The sequence below is a fragment of the Lontra canadensis genome, unplaced genomic scaffold (assembly GCF_010015895.1).
Source record: "Lontra canadensis isolate GAN:19392208 unplaced genomic scaffold, GSC_riverotter_1.0 scaffold2, whole genome shotgun sequence".
Taxonomy (NCBI): Eukaryota; Metazoa; Chordata; class Mammalia; order Carnivora; family Mustelidae; genus Lontra; species Lontra canadensis.
Genome location: NW_022630996.1, coordinates 30927201 through 30947339, shown reverse-complemented (window position 1 = coordinate 30947339; position 20139 = coordinate 30927201). Strand labels below are relative to the sequence as shown.

Sequence of the window (20139 nt, the reverse complement as noted above, 5' to 3'; positions counted from 1 at the left end):
TTTTTGATGTCCTAACTGTACAATAACAAATCCAACTAAAAGTAGTACTAATCTCAAGGGATTTTTGTTTTTCTTTCTTTTCTTTCATTGTACAGGCCTTTCTCCGTTTTGAATATCCCTCCAAAGAACGGGCTCTTTACCGACTCTTGGCCATCTTCGGTTATACAGATATTTTAATTATAGTGGCATTACTTTAACTGAGTTTGAACTTTTTATGAAATGTATGCCTGTGTTGACCTCAGCCAAATGAAAATTATATCTAAATAAAATGTGAAGTTGTTTTGTTCCAGCATTGTTTAAGGGGAACTGTGAGAAACAACCAAAGGAACATGTCAAGCTACAACCCTCAAGAATCATTATTTTTCTATAAAATATAGATTAGTTTAGTTCCTAACAAAATTTTTAAATGAACAAAAGGCATGTACTACAAGAAAACATCACCAATTAAAGTCTAAGCAACATGTTTCAAAGAAAGTGTGAATAGAACACTTTATTTGGATCCTGTCAACACAATCTAATGACCTTCTTCTTTATTTGAAAATGGCTGATTTTAAAGAAAAGTTACTCTAGCTGCTCAAGAGAACTTACACAAGCAAAGTGCTACACTTCAACAATAAGTAAAATGCGATGTCAATTCATTTTCCTGCATCCACAAGATTATTCTGTATTGTATAAGCCCAGTGTTTTCAATGCAGCTGAAACCAATTAAGCACTCTAGGACTAAACCACTTCATTCACAAAACATGCAGCATCTAAAGTGTTTTATGCAACATGAGATTTTACCAAACAGTTATTATTTCACAGATTTCAGAACACTCTGTTCTACTAAATCCTCCTAGGAAATTTTCTGGGTTGTTTTTTTTTTTTCTTCTGGATTTTTAGTACACAAACATTTACTCCTCAAAGAGGCCCTGTCATGCCCCGACTTGGAGCACCTCTTACACTGTGTGTGTCTGCCTGATTGCCTGCCTCAGCCCTAGAGATCCTTCCTTGAAGTTGGAGTTGTAATTCAGTCATTGTTGTATCTGTTGACTCTCATCCCTTCTCCTTCCAGGCATCAGGGCATCCCTGATGACGGAGACCAAAGGTCTGGGAAGACCCGCAAGTTCAACGTGCTCCTTATTATGCAGGACTTGGATCCCGGTCCTTAGAACCTCTGAACACTGTAAACCCCAGATTCCATCCCAAGTCCCTGCTTTGTCCTGTGGTCTCAAAAATATAAAAATGTCCCTACCTATTATCTTTCTTTCAGCTTTCTTGCACCTCCAAGAATCCTGTTTTGCTGCTCTAATCACATACCATATTTCTCTTTTACCAAAAATGCGTAGTGTAGGGAAAAAGTTAAAAACAGGCATGACTAGATCGTAAACCTCTTAAAATGTTCATTTTCCACATGTACTACCTAATCTAGCAGCCCATCTCTGATTAGTACAATCCTCATTTCTCCTGATCCATTCTAGCCAACAGAATCCAGGCCAAAATCAAATGTGGACAAATAATAGATGCTCAAAATGTGCCTTGACAACTTAACAGAAAGACTTGTATAATGTAAAAATACAAACTTTGTTCATTTTCTTTACTTTTTCACTAGCTCTTAAAATTTTTTAAATTTTTTTAAAGATTTTATTTATTCATTTGACAGAGAGACAGAGAGAGCACAATCAGGCAGAGCAGCAGGCAGAGGAAAGGGAGAAGCAGGCTCTCCACCAAGCAGAGAGCCCGACTCAAAGGCTCGGATCATGGCCTGAGCTGAAGGCAGATGCTTAACCGACTGAGCCACCCAGGCGCCCCTTCACTACATTTTTTTAAAAAGTAAAAGACTTTGATCTTCATTAGGTTCAAAGGGAATTCTATGGAATTTTAATCTTCCTTTCAATGATTGCTTATATATCATCATTTGTAGACAATCCGTTCATTGAATTAATAAGTAATATTTCTACTCCTCAGTTATTCTAAAACTGTAATTTCCTGTTAGGTATATTTCCTTCAAGAAAACATTCTAGGGGGTTAATATTTTATTTAATTAGGTATCCATGATTTTTTTTAGGTTAGCCATTTTCCAAATGACTTGGAACTAAAAAGAATTCATACTTAGTACAACTTGCAGTTTCCCTTCTCAGATAAAGGCAGTATATCATGCATAGTTTCTACATCCAAATTGTTCAGTTCTGCTTCACGGTACCTGCACACAAATTGTTCACAAGGTGACACTATGATCGCAAACCCAAAAATCAAAACACTTTTATACGTTTCTGGAAAGGTTATCTTTGCCTTGAAATGTTTAAGCCCAAAGTTCTTTTTCTAATGTTCTTTGCTCAATGAAGTAAAAATGAATTATTTGATTTAGATACTAAGTAACTAGAATTGTAACATATATGCTTTACAAGAAATCACTACATAGCAAACAGTGAGAGGATCTCAGCGGCTTGTGACTTAGAGCTAGATGGAATGAAAGAAAAACTTCAAAGAGAGAAAATGTACAAACCCAGTGAAAGACATGGCAAGAGTCACATTTGTGTTTTCACCAACAAGGAATGAATAGTTATGAGGATATTTCAAATATAAGTACTGAGAAGAATATAGTAAATGAAAGAATGAAATGCTGTATGCATTTTTAACTGATGAAAATCTGCGGATCTGAAATAGTTAAAATTTACTATGTGAATATTCACAACTATGCATGTACACACACAAATACTTGCTTTTAATGTGCTTTCATTTTTAAGTTTTTAAAAAAGATTTTACTTATTTTGAGAGCAGAAAGAAAGCATGAGCAGGGGGAAGAGCAGAGGGAGGAGCAGAGGGAAAGGGAGAAGCAGACTCTCCAATGAGCCTGGAGCCCAACACAGGGACCCCAGGAGTGTGATCATGACCTGAGCCAAAGGCAGACACTTAACGGACTGAGCCACCCAGGGGCCCCAATGCACTTTCATTTTAAAGCAAGCAGAAAATTCATCAATATCGATGATGATCAGTTACTTCTGAGTGCTTACAAAGAACAACAACATGGCTACAGGAGAAAGTGTCTTAATATTTTCTACACAGAAGTAGGGATGGCAAAGAGAAAGACACTAATTTCATAGAACAAAAGAATTGGTAAGAGAAGAGCTTATCAAATATTCTAAGCAATCATATACCAGTATATCAGAATCATCAGATACTTTTAATCTATAACCCAGTAAGACAAACTAACTGGAAAACACTTCTAGATAATTATCATAGTTTTAAAGGAAAATTATAGAAGCTATTTCTCACACTAGAAATCTAAGCTAATGTCATACCTTAGTGAATCCATATTATAAGATAGGACATTTTCTATCTTTGTGTTATGATGATGTATTCAAGAGGTTTAGCATGAAGATAGTCCACAGAAATATTTTTCACGATTGAAACATTTCCTACCTAATGATATATGTGATATTTTTCCCACTGGTCATAAAACCATCAACATATTTATAAAACGTAAGAGTCAGAATGAAACTTACAAGTCATTTACTTTAAATGCCTTTATCTTACTTTCTAAAAGAATTAGTTTTTTTTTTTCTAATTATAAAAATAATAAAGGGGCACCTGTGTGGCTCAGTCATTAAGGTTCTGCCTTCAGTTCAGGTCATGATCCCAGGGTCCTGGGATTGAGCCCAGCATTGGGTTCCTCTCCCTCTCCCACTCTCCCTGCTTGTGTTCCCTCTCTCTCTCTGTGTCTCTCTCTATCAAATAAATTAAAAATAAAAATAAAAAATAAAAATAAAAACTGGCTGCAAATCTTAAAACAAAGAAAAAGTACAAAGGTATAAAAAAGAATCAACCATGGTCATAAAATCTGGAGACAATTAACACAAATTGTATATTTTGGTCTTTATGCTTTTACTTAAAACAATATCATGAACATTATGTCATGTATGTCACAAATATAATTTTTAATGACTACCCAATATTTCAACCTCTGAATGAACCACACTTTAGATACTCTCTTATTTTAGGTTGTTGAGGATGTTTACTAAAATTGTGATGATGTGTCTTTGTATTATATATATATCATAGGAGTACAGTTAAATAAATTTTATCACTCATTGAGATAAAATATATACTTTTATTATTTATTTATTTAAGATGGATTCAGAGAAGAAAAAACTCTTCCTTTTATACATGAGGAAATGTAGACCCATACAAGGTAATTGATTGATGAAGTCCATAACCAAAATCATCTGATTTTCTGTTTCTTTTTATAATGTCATTCTCTATAATTTAAAAGTATAGCTGTTGGATCTTGTTCCACTGTATGTACTCTATTGCTATATCATATTGCTAACTTTAAATTCATAATCCATTATTCATCTTTTACTCATAACTATTTCATTCCCTCTTAAAAGCATCCATAGAGTGGCAATAAAACAAATCAGAAAAGCAAATTGAAATGTTAAAGAATAAATAAGAAATAATAAAACAAAGTAGAAAAACACCAGAATGAGACATTCTTTCTTATTCTTCTTTAGATTTCAAGCAAAAGTCTACCTGAATATGGAAAAAGTCAGCTCCATTATGATTGCTAGTAGGTCAAAATTTAAAACAAACTAGGTAAATTCTATTATAGAGTATAATAACTATTTAAAGAGTTAAAAGCATGTAAAACTATATGGGTACATTTCTCTAATTATTTGGGAGGCAAATGAAGGATAAAGACTTCAACCAGTTTCCAAAAAGTCAAGATAAGCATATCAGAGACAATCCTGGCTGCCTTAAGATGGATTGTTTACATCAAAAACATATGCATTCCCTCCTTCCAAGGGGAGAAATGAATCAACCATCCAGAAAGCCTAGAGCTTACTGACGGTCCTTCCACATATGACCTTCAAGTACACTGAATGATACCCCAAAAATGCAATTTAGAATTATTGGAAAAATATAATAATTTTCAAGTATGTATGAATTTTAAAATTCAGGATTATTTTAGTTTTTAAGAATTACAGAATCTTATTTTTTATTTTTTAGAATTATGAAAACTTTAAAATAATCACCAAAATATTCCAATAACCATTTATTGATCAAAAACGGAATCAGAGGGGCACCTGGGTGGCTCAGTTGGTTAAGTGCCTGACTCAGTTTTGGTTCAGGTCATGATCCTGGGATCCAGCCCTGTATGGGTCTCCATGCTCAGTGTGGAGTCTACTTGAGATTCTCTCTTTCCCTCTCCCTCTCCCCACTCATGATCTCACTCTCTTTCTCACATAAATAAACAACAAACAAATAAATCAATAAAATATATATATTTTTAAATGCAGCAAGAAAACTCTATACTCTAATATCACAGTGTTTTCACAATATCACAATTTAGCTTTAAATAAGGATTGTGCATTTTATTTCACTTGTTTCCCCTTTTGTCCTTTTAAGACGTGCTTGGGAGCATCAATATTAATAATTTTCCTAGTCATAAATGCTATTGGTACACAAAACAGAAGAGTTCATTGTAAAAGTAAAAAAAAAAAATGATTTACTGTAACTCATCAGATACAAATAGCTTTATACAGGACATGACAAATGTTTTCCTTCATCGTAGAAAGGTTCTTCACTTAATTTTGACAAATTAAAATAAAACTAGTTAAGTGAATGGACATTGATAGTTTAGCCCACCCCATGAACCAAGGGACTTAATGTTTATTTGTTTATAACAATTAAAAAGGGAGGAAAACAACTGCTAAATTTCACAATGGTTTTGTGCCTCAGAATCTTATACCAGTCATGTTATATTGAACAAGTAGACTTCATTTAAAAACACAATTTTAGCCAAATGGCATTAAAGGGCTGCACACAATATATCTGTCATTGTTTTGCATACTGTAGATTCTTATTATAATAAACAAATGGGATCCTTCATAATGATTCTTACTTTCCCTATTTATTTATGCATTTATCTATCTATTTTTAGAGAGAGCACATGCACTTGAGCAGGGGGAGGGGAAGATGGAGGGGTAGAGGGAGAATCTTAAACAGACTCTACACTAGGAGCCCAGGTGGGGCTCAGTCTCAAGATCCAGAGATCATGACCTGAGGAAACTCAAGAGTCCCACGCTTAACCAACTGAGCCACCCAGGTGCCCCACTTTCTCTTTCTTTTAAAGATCATTACACTGAGGGTTATAGGCAATTCTCAGTATTCTGGCTATCAGCTCTATCATTTTCTCTCCCAAGTAAGAAAGCATATGGAGTATGATAAATTGACAACAATATTAGTTATATAAGCAATATTGTATTGGCTTTATTTATTCATAACGAAAATGCAAAGCAATCTCAAACTTCAGGACTTTATTACGAGTACCTAATTATTCACCACACACCTCACACCTGATAATAAAACACAGTAATTTTAACACTTGATTTCAGAGTCACTACCCTATTGAATTAAAACCCAAACCAAAGTTAACCAAAATTTTAATATGTGTATTTGGCCAACATGATACACTCAAGAGATTTAATCTCATTGATGAGAGAGAAATAAAACTTCTTTTAGATGATTTATTTTTACTTTCAAGTTGCTACTAAATTTTTTCCTAAGTCACTTCTACTACACCCTAAATAATCTACAACATTTCCAATCTGTTCATCCCATCTTTGATATACCCTAAAAAGATTAAATTGCATTTTTGTAATAATTAAAAGCAAAATTTTTGCATTAAAAGGCAAAGAAGGCCTTAGAAGATTTTGTTATCATCACTGCAAACCCTCCCCACAAGAAGTAGGAGTAATCTCATATGAAGTTTTCTTCCACATATCCATATAACACCCATCCAAACCCACCTCTGTTACTGTTCTTTTAGCCAAAGGTAAGTCAAAGTGACTGCTCCTCTAGTGACAATAATAGTGTTCACTCATAATACGTGATAGAAATTGTTTTATAGACCACCAACATTGAGTTTTAGACAAAAGCACGTGGGTGATTGTTTTTGCAAACATAGCTGAACATGCTCGATATTAATTTACACATACATAACAAGTATAGATAGGTCTAGCTATAGAAAAATCTAATGAGCTCAAGACCCAAGTTTTTAAACAGACCTAGGTAACTAGAAGTCAGTTTCTACTAACTAAAATATTCTGCACTTTATATGATGCTTTATTTCAGGAGTTCACAGAGAACTTCCATAAGCATTCAAAATGAAAACAATGACAAAATATCAGTTTAACCACATATTTCATAGAATATAAACAAGGCATAAGGAGTGTGCACATTTCTGTTATTAGTTGTGACCAAAATGGGACTTAGCAATATGATTTCCATCATACCTGCATTTTTGACAAATATAGAAAATTGATGCATATAGGTCTTTTACACATTGTATCTATTAAACACTAACTGGAAACATAAAGCACAAAGTGTTTCTGTGGAGAAAAAAAACTAGAACTTCCTACTGGGATTTAGTTAGCCAGTGGAAACCATCTTCGGTACTTTATTAAAGGATCTAAGTTCTTTTCCATGAAACAAACACACACCCACCCCTTCACAGTTTATATTATTTATATAATATTTAAAAGGAACTTTTCAGGGCACCTGGGTGGCTCAGTGGGTTAAGCCTCTGCCTTAGGCTCAGGTCATGATCCCAGAGTCCTGGGATTGAGCCCCGCATCAGGCTCTCTGTTCAGCAGGGAGCCTGCTTCCTCCTCTCTCTCTGCCTGCCTCTCTGCCTACTTGTGATCTCTGTCTGTCAAATAAATAAATAAAATCTTTTTTTTTTTTAAAGGAACTTTTCAAATATAAACTGCTTCACTACACAACTCACAGTCTTGGCTGGATTACCTGAGCAACTCACCTGACATAAGTTTGTTCCTATGTGTATCCAATTATTAGCATGCAACAAGATGACTTACCGGCCCAAAAGAATTACTGTCAAAACTGTGTCCATGATGATCACCTTCAACCCAGATGTGACCCCGGGGAACTTTGACATACCGATTTTTGTGTCCGATGGTTCTAGAAATAAAGAACATACATAACCACTGAAATAAGAACAGAAAGATCAAGTAGTTGAGCATACGAAGAAATAAAGGGCAAAATGCTGTTGCAAAGATGCAACAGATAATTACAGATGAACCATGAAGCTACTCTATAACTTCTTTTTTAAGTAACATTGGGTTAGAACCTTGTAAAACCTATGCACGGTATTTTTTTTTTCACTTTTTACTTTTCTCACTTTTTTTTCACTTTTCTCTAGGTAAGAAGGTTGCTAAAATATAAAGCAGTAGCACCAAATACTACGGGGGCGGGGGGGGGGCAGAGGGAAAATGAGAGAGAATCCTCAAACAGACTCCCCACTGAGTGTGGAGCCAACGCAAGGTTCCATCCCAGGACCCAGAGATCATGACCTGAGCAAAAATCAAAAGTTAGATGCTCAACTGACAAGTCACCCAGGTCCCCACGAACATTGTATATTCTTAAGGTTGACAAGGAAATGGAATAAGGAAAGGCTCTCTCATACAGTGTTGGTGGCAATATAAAATGATACAACCTTTTTTCCTATTTTGCAATTTGGGACTGATTTTCATCAAATTTGTGAAGAAACTAAAATGTACACGCCTTTAACCTAATTATTATACTGTTCTCTAGAAATCCATGCCAAAGAAATAATCAGAAATATGAATAAATATTTATTATCAGGAATATTCAACACATTTTTTTTTTTTTTAAAGAAAGACAGACTGCCACATGGAGTGCCCTATTTGGATGTTTCTGGAGTCTTGGAAGCTTAACTACCTTACATTCTACAAATGGACCTGGGCAGCTCCTCTGCAGGTTTTAGCAGGGGAATCCTATACCCTTGACCAAAGAACAGTGCTCCTCTATTGGGAAAGGTCGTCCTCTTCCACAGAGCGAGTAGCACTTGTCAGGAGGGAGCAGCAGGGAGGAAGGGGACACCCGCCTAGCCAGCCAGATCAGCTGAATCAACCCTGGCGATCAATGGGGTGACAGATATCGCAGCCAGATCTCCCTCACATCCCCAACACAAGCTTTTTTTTTTTAACACAAGCTTTTTTATATCATATACATATTTCCTAAATATTCTACAACATAGGAATGGTTAAATAAATTATGATACAACCAATTTAGTAAAAGGAACAAGATTAGAATAAAATATTAACCAATTCTATAATAATAAATTCTTTTGAGGACAAAGACTTCTTTTTTGTTGTTGTTTGTTTGTTTGTTTGTTTACTTCCCAAAGCATTTGGGAAAATGCCTAGCCTAAAAAAGCTTCTCCATAATGTTGGTTGAATGAATGAATGAGTGAGTGAATGTCACCTTAAGTCTACAGAACTAAGCATAGACACTGAGGTTTGTGAGCTATTCTTTGGTATAATCCCTTTCAGACCATTTTTGTTAGTTAGGAAGCTGTATGTGTCCAGAAGAATACATTAAAAAAAAAAAAGAAGTCTACACATAAATTGGTGCTATAGAAATTAAAACTATTCATTATCTAGAATGGTTTTTAATTTTCAAGATAACTTCAGTGTTGAATTACTTTGCTTGAAATCAGTAAATCATTCATGCAAGGAAGCAATGTTGTGGCCATTAGAAGCCCACAGTAAGTTAATGACTGCCGTTTATTTTTAATTACTACTGGGAAGAAGAGTTTCAGCTTTCTAAAGAAAAGTGAAAACAAGTTGAACACATCTCACTGTCATATACTCTGTAATACAAGAGTTCTTCAATTAAAATCTGTCAATTAGTTCTTAACATCACTACTGCTTTTATCATGAGATTGTCTCTAAGAACTAATATCCCACATCAAGTGTTAATGACCAGAGAAGACCCTTTTACTTACTTGTTGGCAAGGCACACTTTTCTATTAAGTCCAAACATTTGTTCACCTTATTATGCTGGTTATTTTGGATATTTAGAAAGAAAACAATTACTCATTTTGTCTCTTCAAGCAGAAGTATGAAATAAAACCAGCATAAAACCATCTCTGTAATGAAATGGTAGATGTTAAATCAAACATATTCTTCTGGAAACCAGAAGACTGATATAAAACTCAGATTCAGTTTCAATGTCATATGAACCAGAGAGTCAAGTTACTTGTGTTAGAAAATGACAGTATTGTAAAATTACCAGTGACAGTTGCATATTTCCTTGCATTGACCATCTTACCTAAAAAATCTGAATACACCCATCTTCCCATCATTTTCTAGCCCCTTATAATGCCTTATTTTTCTTCACTGCAACTACTAACACTTGACATTCACTTATTGGGTTTTTTTTGTGTTTATTGCCCATCTCCACCCCCCCACCCCTCCCACCCCGCCCACCCCCGCCAACTAGAATGTCAACTTTGGAACTCTGCCTTTCTTGTTCACTTTCTTTGTACCCCCAGAGTCCAGAAGAAAGCATTTTACAAAGAGCTCTACAGATATTTGTTAAATAAATGACCAAATGACTGAATAACTGAAGAATAAAAAATACCATAACAAAGGCAAAATAATAGGGTGGAAAGTTCAGAATCCGAAGCCAGACTAAACCAGTTATCTTGCTACTAGAACTCATAAGTAATCTTGTGAAAGTCACTTAGCGTCTACCTCCATCAGTCTATCTTTAAAATAGGATGAATAAGACATACCCCAACTAGGTTGAGATGAAGGTCAGTAGTTAAATGAGAATATACTGGAGAGGTCACTAGAGAGCATAGTCTCTGCAATCAGCCTCTTTTGGCTTCTCTATTTGAGTGAACACTTTCAAGTTCGTGTGACCTTGAGAAAGTTGATGCAACTCTGTCAGTGTTCTCATTTGGAGAACAGAGCAAATAATGGTACCTAACTCAAAAAGTTGTTGCATGAATAAAGTGGTATGTATTAAACACTTGACAAATGGATTCTCATATAGTGGAGACTGTTTTTAAGCACTCATATAGTTCTGATATAATAAGAACCCAATAAGTGGTAGTTATCATTGCTATTGTCTTCTGTTGTCCACTGTTTTTTCTTTTCATAATTCAGAATGTATTCAGCCTCCACTATCTATTAGCGTCAGTCTCTTGGTAATTTTAAATTACCTGACCTACGCCTCAATAATTTCTTTTCCCCACAGTTGCACTGTGACTATAGACTATTTTTTAATCTTACAATAAATCTTTTTTTTTTCTTTTTATTCGTATGCTCTTCTGGGATACTCTAAAACTTACATGGGAAAACACAATCTGCTTGTGCGTATTTAAAGATGCAGAGAGTAGTAGGTGAAAACACAATCTATTTGGGTTTTCACTTACTAATCACTTGCATTTTTTAATGTCACAGTGCTAAGAGGAGTGGTTTACCTTGATACCAGATAGGTGTGAAAGAACACTTTGAGCTGTAGAACTCTGATAAAATTCATTCCATTTGCATAGTGCATATTTCTCAGGTTCCAGTCTAACTTTTTAAAAAATAACCAAAGTAGCTTTAGAAAATACGATGCTAAAATATCGAGCTGGTTCCTTTTAGGACTGCCAAAGAAATATAATACTCCTAATAGAATTCCTCTGGAGAAGGAATTTTAAATAGCTTTGTGCTTCTGAATTCACATAAAAGAAAGACAAGATAATCTTTCAGGTGATTTAACAGTTAAGTGAGGTGTCAGCATACAAGGTTGTATGTATCTATGGCTTGCAAATAATTTTGGTTTGACAGTCAAAAATGAGGTCTGTATGGTATTTTAACTACCTGTCTACAAAGAGGCATTTTTAGTACTAGCTTTACCAAGACAAGTTACTAGGTCTTATAAATGGAATGAAGAATGATTGCCTCCAATTTGATTTGACCTTGAAAACATTTTTTAAAAAATTTCGGAGTCTTTTGAGTGTCATCAGTAGAATACAAAATTATCAATATAAGCCTTGATACCACAAGAAGGAAAAAAAATTGTATTTAAAGTATTTTCCAAATAGATACACAAATACATACACATTCTTAACTTGTGTAATTAGTATTAATAATTCATGATTTGTTAAGTATTTTTGTTTCTTTATTTTTCAAACAATTATATTTATTATTCTCATTGTCCAAAGTAGTGGCTTCCCTGAATATGTTTACTGCTCCCTGAATCCTAGACCCCTGGTTTTCATTATCCTGAAGGGACTCTCAGGACTCAGCAAGATCAGGAACTGGAATGAGATCTCTATTATCATCATCATCACTAATAGACTAGACTAGAAAAAAAAAAAAATCTACCATCAGGAAAGGAAAACAAGGACAATTGTCTACCAAGGATTGGCATCTAGAAGAGACAATAATTCTCCCTTGAGAATCCACATCCTGCTTGCAGATGAGATTGGGGTTCAAATTCACACTGCTTGCGTGGTCTAAGGAAATTAAGAGTTAACTTTAATTGGCCCCAGGAATCTGGCAGAAGGAAATATGAGTCTCTTCAAGAAAAATTGTTCATTTCAGAGTTTTTGGGTTTTCTATAGTTAAGTCCCAGTCAGTAAGAGCTCATCATCCAAAATAGCACAACTCAAAAGGAAACAGCCAGTATTAATGAGTCAAGGCAAATAATAAACAGCAGAATTAGACCCCCAGGGACTTAAAATACTGGATGTATCAGACATAGAATACAAATTATGCATATCTCAGTACTTTTTTAAGAATTAAAAAGGGAACTTTTAAAAACATGAGCAAGAAACAGTACCCTACTTTTAAGGACAGACGTTTGAAAAAGAATCAAATAGAACTCCTAATTTTTAAAATACAGTGGACCCTTGAACAATGTGGGGGTTGGGTGCTGACCCCCCAGTGCAGTAGAAAATCCTCGTAAAATTTCCGACCCCCCCAAAACTTAATACGATTGACCAAAAACCTTTCTGATAACATAAGCAGTCAACTCACACGTTCTTTTGTTATATGTATTTCACACTGTATCCCTACAACAGAGTAAGCTAGAGAAAAGGAAACATTATTAAGAAAATCATAATGGGGGGCACCTGGGTGGCTCAGTGGGTTAAAGCCTCTGCCTTCGGCTTGGGTCACGGTCCCAGAGTCCTGGGATTGAGCCCCGCATGGGGCTCTCTGCTCAGTGGGAAGCCTGCTTCCTCCTCTCTCTCTGCCTGCCTCTCTGCCTACTTGTGATCTCTAGGTGTCAAATAAATAAAAAAATCTTAAAAAAAAAAAAAAAGAAAATCGTGAAGAGAAAATACATTTATAGTAGTGTACCCTGTTTATCAAAAGAAATTCACATACAAATGGACCCAGCCAAGTCAAATCCATGTTATTCAGGGATCAACTCTATATAATTGAATAGGTGGGCAAAAAGCAGATTCCTAAAAGCTAAAGAAAAAGTTATTTAGAATTTAGAACACAGGGATAAAGAAAATATAAGAGATGTTACGAGACATAGAGGACATTATTAGGAAATGTAACCTAAGTGTAATCAGAGTCCCAAAGGAAGAGAATAAAATAAAACAAGGAAAGGCAATATTTAAAGAGATAGTGGTAGAGAACTTTTCAAAATTGATGAAAGCATAAATTCACAGTGTCTGCAAAGTGAACCAACCACAAGAAAAATAAGTATGAAGAAATCATACCTTGACACAATGTAAGGAATTTGTAAAACCCTAAAGACCCTCTAGCCTCCACAAATTTTTGAGACGCTGCCAGAGGATAAAAGGGCAGATTATCTCCAAACTAACAGCAGAGTTTCCACACTGGGTATAATTTACATGAAATATAACCCAGTCGTGTTAAGTATACAATTCAACGAGATTTAGCAATCGATACAATCATATAATCACTAGATCAAGGTATATAAAACACTCGAATCATCCGACAAAGTTTCCTCATACCCTTCAGCAGGCATCTCTGCCCTCACTAACATCCTTGGCTCCAGGTAACTGGACTGAGCTGCTCCTATCACTACAGTCTTGCCTTTCTAGACTTTCCCACAAATGGTATCATTCAGCATGCATTATTTTATTTCTGGCTTGTTTAAAGTAGTCTAATGCTTTTGGGATCAATTTATGATGGTGCATGTATTAGAAATTTGATAGCATTTTTTCCTTAACAATATATAGATATACATTTGGTTTATCAAGCAATAGTTCATGTACACTTGGGCTGTTTCCAGTTTTTGGTTATCATCAACAAAGCAGCTGTGAATATTTCAGCGTATATATTTATGTGGACAAGTATCTATAAGTGAAATGGTTGGGTTATATGGTAACTGAATGCTAACCTGTCTTTTCCCTAATGACTAATATTTCTGAGTATGCATTTGTCATTTGCTTTCTTCTTTGCTGAATTATTAAAGCTTTGAAAAATGAAATTCAGTGGTTTGCTTCTTATTACTGAGTTGTATAACTTCTTTATATACTCTGGATATAACTCTTATCAGATTTATGTTTTTGTAAATATTTTCTCCTAATCTGTGGCATGTTTTTTTTTTTCATTTTCTTAACAGTTTTCTACAAAGAACAAGCATTTTTAATTTTCATGAGGTTTATTTAGTAATTTTTTTCTTTTATAATATGTTTTATGCCATAAAAAATCTTTGCCTAATACAAAGTCACAAAGTTTTTTTTTCTATTTTTTTCTTCTACCTTTCTAGTTTTATGCCTTTTTAAAAAATAAGGTACAAAAGAAAGTTCAAGCTTGGTTTTCTTTTCTTTCTTTTCTTTTTGCAAATGGATATCCAAAGTTTCTAACTCCATTTTTTAAAAAAGATTATTTTTTCTTAATTGAGTTACCTTGTGCTATGGACTGAGTTATGTCCCCTCAGAATTCAAATGTTGAAGCCCTAACTCCCACATGGAGATGGGGCCTTTAGAGATAGGTTTAGATGGGGACAGAAGGGTAGGGCCTTCACAAGAGGATTAGTACCCTTTTATAAGAAGGGACTAGAAAAAGCTAGAGTGATCTCTCTCTCTTCTTCCCCCACTGTCCACCCCTACCCTCTCACTCTATCTACCATGTGACAACTTATACAAATAACATGCAGAAAGGGAGGAAAGGGAAATTAATTTTTCTAAGGTTTTTGAATTTTTCTAGTAAAGAATAGAGATATTTATTATCTTTGGACTTTGTTTGGTATGGATTTAAATAATTTTAGGAATCATAGTGGAAATGTAGTTTATAACTCCCCAACCAGTAGACCAAAAATAGAACTTAAAAATCCCAGTTAATGCAGGGGCACCTGGATGGATCAAACGCTTAGGCTTCAGACTCTTGGTTTAGGCTCAGGTCATGCTCTTATTGTTCGTGAGATGGAGCCCCATGTCAGGCTCCACACTCAGTGGGGAGTATGCTTGAAGATTCTCTCCCTCTGCCTCTCCCCCTGACTCTTGCATGCTCTCTCTCTCTAAAATAAATAAATCTTTTTTTAAAATCTCAGTTAATGCAAAAGAATGCAGAAAATTAAAAAGTAAGTAGGAAAGGCAGGATCAATAGAAAGCACAAAATAAGATGGAATTTAAATATATCATTAAGCATAATAAAAGTAGATGAACTAATACAGCTAACTGAAAAAAATTATTGTCCAACTGTGTAAAAATTATAGCTACATGCTGCTCATAAGATAGATACATAAAACAAAAGGCTACAGAGAATTTGCTAATCATAATAAAATGATAAATCATTAGCACTCAGACAAAATGAAATCAGATCTATAAGATAAGATTAAAGTGTTTATAGGACCTGATCATGAAACCACTGAAGCTTACTTTATCCTATAGAAGGATTTTAAGGGGGGAAGTGAGCTTAAAACTCTTTCATGAGTAAAGTTAAATTTTGTTTAATTAAAATCCATGGTCAGGGTCAATATTCTAGAAAGTCAAAAGATCTCTGCTCAAACAACATGGTAAGCTTTTATACTGTTCCATATATCTGTTCTCTCTTCTAAATTTAAATGCTACCAATTATTATATTTGCTTAGTAGAAAAATGCTAAGGTATGGAGACTCAATACTCTTCCCTTGGACTTATATTGAATTAGAAATGGCATGTAATTTTTAAAAAATGTATGTAATTAATAGAGGGTGAATTTAAGCAAATTAGGTGATATTATTTCTAGGACGTTGAATCACCTAGAGCTACCTGTAAGGAGGACATTTCTTAAGATCACAGTTGGAAAGACACCAGCAATGATCTAATAAAAATCTTTTTGGTACACATAAAGTAGAGGCAAAAAGCATTTAGGTGAATCACCTAGTTAGTCAGTGGCAGGTAAAAGACTATAACCAGATTCTATAATTTCCTTTCCACTGCACCATAGATCATAACTATTTGAGATTCCAAAGAATAGGTCTTAACATCTTTTCAGTGGGGAAAAAAAATGAAATGTAATTCTCTAAATAGACTGCAGATTGTTGCTAGGTGATTAGAGCAAATCTATTTAGTTCATACTAGAAATAAGGTTTATACAGATTCACAATAAAGTTGTAGAATTAATTTTATAAATTTACTATGAATGCTCTTAGTACAGCTAAGAATTTTTTTAGTGAATATTCCTGATGTCCTTTTTTTTTTTTTTTTCTAAATTTGGATTATAGGAGTATAGATGTGACAATTTCCTTAATAGAATGTTTTCTCCTATTACACATACATCTTAAAAATATCTATGGCTGTCCATAAAAATCACTGTAGTTGTTAGTGAAAATTTGAGAAAGACATCAACATTTATCAAACATTAGATTCCATCCATGCTAGGTCAGGCCACATATATAATACATACTTAGGCTATGCTGATCAATCTGGCAATGAGGTGGCAGTTTATGCTGTGTTACCTTATAAGTTAGGGTTAGTTTATAAGAATAAGCTTATGGACTCTGTAAGAATGTGGACTCTGCTTTTTCTTTCTTGTTAGAAACAAACATTTATTGAATGACTACTGTGTGAAACACTATAACGGGTATGCATGAAAGCACAGAAAAGAGTAAGATCTTGTCCCTACTACCAACATTATAACTTCTACCACGATGCAAACATAAGCAACTAAAGTCTGTAAAATACATATGACAATCTAAACTATCATAGATGAAATTTAACAAGTTGGAAGCATCTGCAAGAAAATGATTGACGAAAGGAGGAAAGAAAAATAAATGAATGAATGTCGAATGTTTCTAACCACATAGGTGTTCAAAGGATGGTATTCTCTTGGTTTGAAATAGCCAGGAAAAGGCATTATGAATATCTGAATCAAGATATGAAGATGGGATAGATAAAAGCTAACAGGTAAAGAAGATAGTATGTAATTCAAATCTCATTCTCTTACAGAAAAAAAAAAAAATTTCCTTTTCCTTAGTGCATTATTTCCTGGAAATACAGCACCATAAATTAAGGGGAATATTCTGTAAGCCACTTTAGAATGAAGACTTCAAGTCATTACAATAGGATGGAAAGTCAAACATATTTAAATTATTTCATTCTAAAGATATTATTAATTTTTTCTCTTATTCTCCTTAATTCCTTCTTATTCTTCTATGCTATGCTATTATGACACACCCAGTATTAACTTATCTTAGATCATATTAAGTCAAAATTTTTAAGTAGGTAAATGTATTACTGAGTTATAGTATAAATATTATATAAGCTATTATATATTATATAAACATTATATCAGCTATCTAAATATAGAAAAGATAACTCCATGTAGAAAAGATAAGAATGTATCTAACTTGCATATATTTAAAATTAGTTTTTGCTAAAATGATAAAAACGTGAAATGCCAAAGGTTTAAACACCATAATCAGTTTATCTACTGTTAAACTGGATCTTACCAGGAATAGAAATAGTGACTCATATCATTATTCAATGGAAATCTTCCTAGCAAACCAATTTAAATAAAATAGTGGGCTTGTAATACATAATTTTATTTTTCAAAAAATAAATATTTATTATAAATGGCATTATTGCATTTGTTTACAAAGTCCTTTCTCAAAATAAATTCCTGGGTATCTGTATTATTTATCATTTACTTTAATAGCTATTTCTCACATGCTATTTATACAGGGGGAAAAATATATTTCTGTGCTTTTTAATGTAAGGTCCTTAGATATTGGAGGAAATATGAACAATTTTCCATCTGTTCTGATCTCAGTCTTGCAACCTGAATATTCCTTTTAACATTAAAAGGAATATATGCTATTTTCTTTATTTCCTACAAACAAAATTAACAATACTTTGGATTAATTACTAGTCATTAATCTTTAAATGACTAGTAATTAATTTTTAAATCACTAGTAATTGATTACTACTGATTAATTTTTAAATCACCATTTTTTTAAGTTTTAATTACATACCAATAACATTTCTAAATACAACTACATCACAAGAGGCAGTTGGAATTTGGTTAAATTTGAACTGAGACCCTTCTTCTTTCATGAACAATACTACTAAATAGCAGAGCTACCTAATTAATGTCACCAGGGATTCATTTAATCATCAATTATTTCTTCCAACTGAATATTCCTTAATACATCTTTATTTAACAGCTTTATTCAAACAAATAGTATTATAGAGAGAGAATATAATGACTTACTAGATTACACATATGACAGCTACAGATTACTCTTCACAAAATATAAATATGAATAATACAGGTTTTAGGAAGTACCGATAAGAGAGCTTGCTAATTCAAGCCTTACTTGTTTCAGCCTACATGAATCTATATTATAAAACCATATTATAATGTCTAGAATACCAGAATACCATGTAAACGTGTGAATAAAGTGCTTGAAAGTCAGAAAAGATGTTGTTCTTTCCCCCCACATGGGACTATGACATGGCGGCACAGTCCCGACCAGTGAAGAATCTGGGCACAGAGAATGAACGAAATTATGGATCAGAATGCCTTCATGCCAAGTTATTTTGTTGGAAACATAAAACTTACCTAAAACTCCCTAGGATATTTTGTTTCACACTTAATCCTTGAATATTTGCTATCAGTGACCAAGCCTCAAGTAAGTAGAGAGCGATGCTCTCAGCTTCCAAGAAATGTGGTCTTGAGCATAAGTCTGACTTTTCCATTATGGAAGACAAAATTCAGGGAATGTTCAATTTGGATAGGAAGAACAGGAAATCACTTTTAATGAGGTCTTATTAAACTTCTAACATAACCCAGAATAATACCAAACAGCATAAAATAGACTTCTATAACCACTGAATTTGTAATGGAGAATGTCTGGCTTGTAAGAAATCAGATTCATGTGGATAACATGAATCTTGAAAAGATGTGATTGCTCATATTGTTGTGTCATATAAATTGAAGAGTCAATCCTCCAGAATCACATCTTCTAGACATTCTGCTATATAGACACACTGCTGTCCTCTTAAAGTAAATTTTTAAAAAATACAAATCACCATGTGAAACTGGAAACCAGAGAGAAAGCCCATAGCTAATCTCCTTCCTGGACTGCTGCAGTCACTTTCTCACTAGTTTTTATGTCTCTATTTTCCACTGTTTTTAGTCATTCGCCACACAAGTCTAATCATGTCATACTCCTTGCCTGCTGAAAAGTTTCCAATGGCTTTCCATCACACAGAATAAAATCCAAATTGCTTACTGTGAACCTACAAGCCTTACATGCAACATTCGCAGTCTTGGCACTCTAGATAGGTTGAGCCGGAAAATTCTTAGTCAAGAGGCGCTAACCTGTGTAATTTAGGATATTCAGTAAAACATCCCTGGCCCCCGTTTACTAGATCTCAATAATGACAGCATCTCCTTCACAGTTTTGACAACCAAAATTGTCGCCAAGCATTGCCAAATATCTCCAGGATAGGGGTGGAGGGCACTAAACTGCCCCGCTCTGGGAATCACTGCTTTACAGGATCTGTTCCTTTACTACACCTTAACTGCTCTTGCTCATTTTACCTCATCCACACTAGCCTCTTTGATTCCTTCAACACACCATGAGACCTCTTGACTCTGGTCCCTTTCTTCACTTGCTATCCTTTGCGTGGAATGTTCTTTGGATTCTATGTTCCTATTTAAATCTTCTGTCTAGATAGTTCTGTGTCATCCTTTCGCTCTCAGCATACTTTCCTTCATAGCACTATCTGTTCCCTGGCTTTATAATCTGTCTCATGGTTTACTTGATTTCTGTCTATCTTCTGGACTTCACTATAAATTCTATTAAGGCAGAAACTTTAAATGTCTTGTTCAACATGGTCTTTCTAATTCCTAAAACTGGGAA

General features: G+C 34.2%; 1 protein-coding gene across 2 annotated transcripts in view; it reads right to left on the bottom strand.

The window, feature by feature from the left end:
* Nucleotides 1-20139, bottom strand: part of IMMP2L (inner mitochondrial membrane peptidase subunit 2) — an 859460-nt gene that overhangs the window by 208537 nt on the left and 630784 nt on the right. For both annotated transcript variants that reach the window (XM_032871296.1, XM_032871300.1), the window contains exon 6: nucleotides 7860-7962. In XM_032871296.1, the coding sequence (XP_032727187.1) occupies nucleotides 7860-7962 (103 nt within the window). The remainder of the gene's footprint in view (nucleotides 1-7859; nucleotides 7963-20139) is intronic.